This window comes from Thermobia domestica, chromosome 5 (assembly GCF_964235325.1).
Source record: "Thermobia domestica chromosome 5, izTheDome1.hap1.1, whole genome shotgun sequence".
Lineage (NCBI taxonomy): Eukaryota > Metazoa > Arthropoda > Insecta > Zygentoma > Lepismatidae > Thermobia > Thermobia domestica.
Genome location: NC_137458.1, coordinates 292634745 through 292642096, shown reverse-complemented (window position 1 = coordinate 292642096; position 7352 = coordinate 292634745). Strand labels below are relative to the sequence as shown.

At 33.9% G+C, this 7352-nt stretch overlaps 1 protein-coding gene across 1 annotated transcript in view; it reads right to left on the bottom strand.

The window, feature by feature from the left end:
• Positions 1-247: 247 nt before the first annotated feature.
• Positions 248-7352, bottom strand: part of LOC145685593 (rap1 GTPase-GDP dissociation stimulator 1-B-like) — a 43064-nt gene continuing 35959 nt past the window's right edge. Inside the window, exons 4-6 of the mRNA XM_081757981.1 lie at positions 2475-2638; positions 1509-1620; positions 248-453 (exon numbers count right to left, since the gene is read on the bottom strand). Of these exons, the coding sequence (XP_081614107.1) occupies positions 248-453; positions 1509-1620; positions 2475-2638 (482 nt within the window). The remainder of the gene's footprint in view (positions 454-1508; positions 1621-2474; positions 2639-7352) is intronic.

The window sequence follows — 7352 nt, the reverse complement described above, 5'->3', positions numbered from 1 at the left end:
GACCTTCGCCTTATCTCCATTCGCATTCAACTCACGGTGTGAGGGCCAATTGAACACAGACCTCCACAAAAAAGCTATAGAACTTTCTTGGTTACCTTTATATATAACCTGACTATTATTAGTTGTTTTATAATAACTAACCAAACGTTGGAAGACATGAACCATATATTTGTAAGAAGAGAATTGTGAAGCACCTCAGTTGAATATAACCGAAGCCCTAAAGCGAACAACAACCCTTTGAGAGCTGTCATAGAAATCCACTTTCGTGCATAAAAATACGTATCATTATAGAAAGATACTGTAAACAAGTATACAGTAGATTCAACTCACCATTCTCAGCTTGTCCATGCAGCAAGTCAAGACACATTTCGCTAACATCTGCTGACCCAGAGGAACCAAGTACATGAACAACCACTCGACACAATTGTTCGTCCAACAGCTCCTGGCCGGGATCTGCAAAGTAAATATAAAAGAGTTGCTTGCAGGTAATGTAACAGTATAAACTATAAATCAATAGGTTCAGAGTTTACTTTGAGTTATTCAATTCCAAAATATATAATTACAGTTAACTTGGCTATTATCAGGGTTTATTCCGGACGAAAGAAATCGTTCTTTACTACTGTCTTAGGCTGATAACATGTAAAATATCTAGTTTAACATTTAGTAACGTTCTGCATCAACATCAATTCTCAAGTCTCTTTCCTACTTTCACAATATTATAGTAACTTTTTTTTTTTTTTTTTTTTTTAAGCTAGTGGCACCTACCCTTGAAAAAGCAATTGAAGGGAAACCATAAAACACATGCTCACAAATAACCTGGATTTTCTTTATAGACCTGTACAATTAGAGGTCTTTTGATTCGCGATCGAGTACGAGTTCGGAAACGTCGATTTTTCACTGACAGCATTGTCAAGACTTACATAAGGAAAGGTATTTAGTGCATGGAAATTTAATTCTTTTAAAGGTTTGACCACGGTTAGTACACACATTGGTCCTAAGTGATATTTTGCCGACATGATCTTCGACAAAACTTTTCCACGACTTTAGTATCTAAAGGAAGTATTATTCTACTTAGGCTTGGTAACGGCTTCATCTAATACACGAAAGAGCCCAAGTATGGTCGTATTATTCTTCCAACGAAAAAATACCCACTTGAAAGCAGATATAATAGTGACATTTCAAATCTTGTTGCTGTAAATTCACACTTAAGTCTATTTTACTATTTAATCCCCCTTATAATGTATTACGTCACTTCTAAGCATGTGATTCTTGTAAGAAGTAACTTTTACAAAGGATTTAGGTAAAGTTGATTTTATTATGCTGCAAGTGCTTAAATAAAATGCTTTTATGGTTAAAAGTATTTACTCGAGACATTAATGGTTTAATACATAAGTGAAAAATTCTGAATAGGTCTTTAGAATATAAATAACTTAAAACATTTTATACCACATGTCTTGTGTCTAAGAGACTTGACTGATAGAAAGAAACGAAATTTTTCGAAAACTTACCGGCGTCTGTCAGAAGGCCAAGAATCAACATAACGTGTGTTGCTACTTCCTCATCGTCGCCATCAGTTTCCAGGAATGAACACAATAGTTTCATGACTCCGAGTCTCAATGCCTGTTCCAACGAAGCAAAAATTACAATTAATTTCACAATACTAAATGTCTTGTTGTGAAATAACGAAATTTCACTTTTGAGGACCTTTTTTTTTTTTTAATTATTATCATTTGGACATTTCAATCAATATTATTGGGCTGCTTTAAATAATAAAACAGTATAAGTTTGCATAGAGTTTGCCATACATTATTCCGTATAACAAGACTGGGTTCTACAAAAATCCAACTCGAGATCACGCGCACACTAAAAAGGGTTCTAAAGTCAATAAAATACGATGTAAAAAAAACTTACGTTCAAGTTTCCCCAAGGAACAATGCGTAGAAAACAAAGCCTTTACTATTCTTGGTAGGTGGTTCGTATTCCACATTCAATTGTAGGTCCACGTGTCATTTAGCTTCGTGTATCGAAAGGGACGAACTTCAAACAAACATTTCAAACAATGAAATTCATGATACACTGAAGTATCATTTACTTAAGAGTCAACCATCTTTCTGAGTACAGAGACTATACGAGAAGTGTGGTCTATATAATTAAAGTGCTATCCAAACTACGTGTACTTTCAGCAGGATTCGAGGCCGTGTCTTTCACACGAAAATCATAAACAGTAACCATTTACCTAAGAGATTAATTTTAGTATTGAAAAAAGTGCTGTATTCTTGTAGTTCAATAAAAACCATACACAGTTCAACTACAAACTAAGCTTATCTGCTAGAAGAATTAGATTTAAAGAATGTGTTCTGGTAAGGAGATGAGCAGCTAAACTTTGAGGGTTTTAAAATGTTCTCTGCGCACCAGTTACATAATATTAAGAACTTATCTATTATTCCGAAGACAATGAATAAGGGACTACTGACCTTTTGTTGCGCTTGTTCTTGATCCACCAAGAGGTTTAAAAGAAATCCTGCGGACATATTTCTCATTTGCCTTCCTGTATCCCCTGTCATTTCTTTAGAATGCTCCAAAACCTTTATTAATAATGGAAGACTGCCATGTTCGATTACCTTTTTCCGAGCCTTCCCTGCAAAAAACAAAGAAAAGAAGAGTGTTCATGTCATTTTCTATTTCAACAAAATAGGCTTTCAGTATTACAGAAAATGATCTACATTTTGTGAAAAGTAAAGCAAATTAGTTTTCAATTTATTAACGTGATTTCGTAGCACACTTAGCGTAAAACGAAATAACAGAATAATCTTATTTTCAAATCAAATGTATAATATAACCATGTATTTATAATTCATGTATCTCTGTAACAAACAACCACGTTTTGAATACACAGGGTTCTTCTTTAGGGTTTTTGAAAGAATAAAGGACAAAAATGAACTGGAATTAAAATCAAAATTAATAAAAAGAACTTTCTCGCTCCCACATCTTATATCAAATCATGTAGTGCTTCAGTTATTATAAAATCATTTACTTAGAAACTAAGAATATATATATATATATATATATATATATATATATAAAAATACGTGTTTTCGGAAAACTTTGTCCGAAGAATATTCATCCCCATGAGTAAACTACTCTTTGTGATTTTTTTTTTCATAAAAGATGACATATGCCATATTGTTTAGTTGTTAGATTTGATTTCAGTTTAGCGTCTCTTTAAGTAGTAAGGCTGTATGAGACGTGAACCTACAGCTCAATGTGGGATCCGAACCACATGAGATCACGCCGGGAATCGAATCCGCGTCTCCTCCGCCAAAGGCGCGTACGCTAACCGCTTAGCCAGGAGGGAGCTCTGTCTGTTAGAGAATGAAATATGAATAAAGTCTACTGAACAGGTTTTGAGAAAACTCAAAAAAACTCAAGAGTAAACTAACTTCTGCGAATTTTGTAATGAGAAATGACTTACACCATATTGAAGGAATGACCAAATACAAACGAGTTGTTTTCAAAAACGTCTGAACAAGTTTACTTGAAGAATAATCTACGCATTGTGGATTTATATCTTGTATTATATTGTGAGGATGCTAATGAAATCTTTATCTGCGAGATATGAACAAAATCGAATGAGTCATTTTCGAAAAATAGTTTGAATGAGATTCTCGCCAAAAGTAAACTATTCCTTCTTGATAATATCTACACCAATACTCCGTCCTGTTTTCCACCTACTGACTTAATTGTTTGTACTGCGTTACATGCTTCATCACTATGTACTTTGTTGATTAATAGATGCCATGACTATGAAGGACTTTTCTATTAGTTCGAAATGATTATAGAATATAATGTACAGTTATCAATTTATTTGTAAAATCACCAAAAGTCTACCATTTTAATGCATTTTAATTTTCACAAAACGTATGTGACAATGAGTTCACTGATAGTTTTCTTCTTTTCAGGGAAAAAGGAAGACTACACTTAAGGTCGAAATGAAGTAAATTGGTATGCCTTTTATTCTCTTTTAAGAACAGGAAAACTATACAGAACAATTTATGATGCGTTACAGGTGTTCGCCATTTTCCCTTTTGAAACAGTTTTTCCATATCCACTGACATTGAACTAGGTGGATAATTTTTGTAGTGTACTGACTCCAGTGTTGGGAAAATTTCGGTGCTGTAACAGTATCATATTTTATTCTTTGCAACAACTTATGAAGCGGTCCCACTGTTTGTCTAGTCTACTTTTACCCACTTTAATTTAGGGTCCTTGGTCCTTATGGCAAAGGGTTCGTATACTTGTCATTCTATAAGCTAATAAGTTTTCTGCAAAATGTTAGTTTGTTTCATGGAATGCTTAGATTTACTTAGATTATGATAGTCCTGAAATCGCTTAGTTCTTATCCTTAGAGCCCCTGATATGTTCTTTTATTCTAGTTTCCATGTTTCTCTTCGCCATACTTATGTAGGTTTGGTTACAAGTACATTTTACTTCGTAAATGTCAGAGTATTTTGTCTATATAGCAACTTTTGTACTTTGTTAAAGATTTTTCAATATTTTTGGTGATTTGAATGTTATCCTAAAACTATATATTTGTGCAACTTTCTGCATTCTTTGTCAAAGTGGGGATGGAGGAGACCCATTTTTCTGTTTTTCTCTTTTTTTTTATTATTGTTATGGAGTTTTTGCCCCATGACGAAGAAAACCATCGAAATTAAAATACAAGAACACATTAAGGGCACTAAAGACAAGAACGAAGCGGTTACAGGACTATCAAAATTCCTAGGCAAACCTAAATAATATATTCTTAAAAAAAACTTTCAGTAAACTACCTACTTCTATAGTAAGTTTAAAATTTGGTTCGAACAAGTTGAAAGATATGGTTCTTAGGCAAATGCATACATCTGGATGAACGGATAGATATCCAAAAACCATTCCCCCCCCCTTCCCCAAGAATCACCATACTTTCGTCTCTCTTATCGTAGCCAGAAAGTAAAAAGAAAACCTGCGAAAATGTAGGAGGCGTTCTAACAACTAGGAATTTATATAACATGGGAGTATCTTAGAGAAATGTGAACAGGAAGTCTCACGATGAATTTACTACCGTCAAAATATGTACATAACGATCCATCGAGATTTTCCTTTAACCTCTTAACGTATAGATTTTCAACCGAAAGTTATTCAATATTTAATGTAATTTTTTAATTATTTTATTACAATATTCGCATAAGAACATTATAAATGGTGGTGATAGTATTCATTGTTGATAACTCAACAATGAGATGAGTAAATGATTTCTTCAGCAGCACTATCTGGTGTAAACATAAAGAAACATTAAAAAACGTGTATATTCAACCTTTTAAAAAGAGAACGGGTCAACGGAAGCGAGAACGAGTATACTCGTCGTTTTAAGTTTTCGATAACAATAAAAAAAGACTATTATACTCTTCCTTTTACGTTAAGTGGTTGAGTTTTCATTTTAATTCCACTTTCTTTTTTCTCCTTTTTATTTAAGCACCTGAGATTCAGTTTTTTTTCTTTCTTTTAGTTTAACGTCCTACAGTTATGGCTTTTGGGCTAAAGGAGACAAAGAATTAATAACCGTGCAAGACTGTGATTTTTTTTAAAGTTTTCCTACCGGGAATCGCGCCCAGGACCACGTACATCAAACACATGCGCTAGCCACTAGACCAGCTTGGAAAGGGCGTAGGTTCGAAACGAAACGTTGTTACTGGTTATAGAAATGCATGAAAGGGAAGTGCAAAGACTCTTACACATGTGATTACGAAATATCTCGTAGGTAACAACAATTATTCTAATCTCTAAAAACAATGACTTCACATCTATTAGTATTTCGTCCATTTCTGTAGTCTCTGTCGAAGCAATTCTATTACGACAAAATTAAGTAAATCAACCACAGCCACAAGAGAAAAAATACCAGCATATATACATAGAAGTTCAAAAGCAAAATGGAGCCTCATTCTATGTTGGAACGTAAACGGACAGGATTGATGGATGCAACCAGTCATATACTGCTTCCTTTTGTCAAAATAACAGACATCAATAAATAAGATAACTGAGTAACATAAGCAGGATTTTAGGTAGCTCTAACTTCTACTAGAGTAAAATGCAAAAGACGAAAAATTAGAAAGAATTTTGCTTTTGCAAAACGGGATGCTAATTATTTTCTTCCTCTCTTTCAATAAAACTAAGAAATTAATAATAGTACCAGTACTGTTACTAGCAATCAGATGGTAAGGGAACTCCTTAGCAAACAACATGCACAATATACGTGAAAAGCCGATCAAGCACGATCTTGATCAAGCCCGACTACAAAAATACCAGAATAATAATAATAATAATAATAATAATAATAATAATAGCAACATTACATTTGTTGAAGAGTGATTTTCATTTATTTATTTATATATTTTCGCAAAAATAGTACGGATTTCAGAGTTTCGGTTTGATGCTTGTCATCTACATAAATGTTTCAGAGAAACCATGTTCAGATCACATTTATTACCACTACATGTAGTTCATTCAATGAAAATTTACTCTTAGCAAGAACATAAATATACAGAGTGAATAAAAAATCCAGGGCCATTGAGACAATCCGTTATAAGTAAAGATAGGAAAAAATGGAAAAATGGGGAAAAATGTTGGAAACATGTGGTTTTCGAACCAAAATGGATTTTTTTCGAATACATTAACTGTTGGGGTTCCAAATTGGCAAGGCACCCTATGCTAAACGGAAAAGCAACGTTGCCAATTCAGCAGGCTGTTCCTTTCGGCACTCACCGTATCAATAATACAGCATTGTTGGGAACCGGAATCGAGGTGTTCTAGATTCCCTCATACAACAATGTACACGTTTCCCATGCCAGTTTTGCATACCCTTACGTTTCTTCGTGTCATTTTTTCATATCCTTACCTTCCTCGTGTCATTTTTGCATACCCTTACGTTCTTCGTGTCATTTTTGCATACCCTTACGTTCCTCATGTCATTTTTGCATACTTTTTACGTTCCTTGTGTCATTTTTGCATACCTCTACGTTCCTCGTATCATTTTTCCGTGCCCTTACGTCCTGCTGAAACAGCCTGCTGAACTGGAAACGTTGCATTTTCATTTAACATAGACATTTTTCTAGTGTGAAGCTCAATGGCTGATGGGAATAGAAAAATTCCATTTTAGATTGAAAACCATATATTTCCAGCAACCTTGTTCTCTTTCCATTTTTTGATATCTTTACTCAGAACGGAGTTGGTCTATAGCCCCGAAGTTTCAATACACCCGGTAGGTAAAATTTTAAAATAGATTTTTAAAGAAAACCAACATAAAATTATAAAAATAA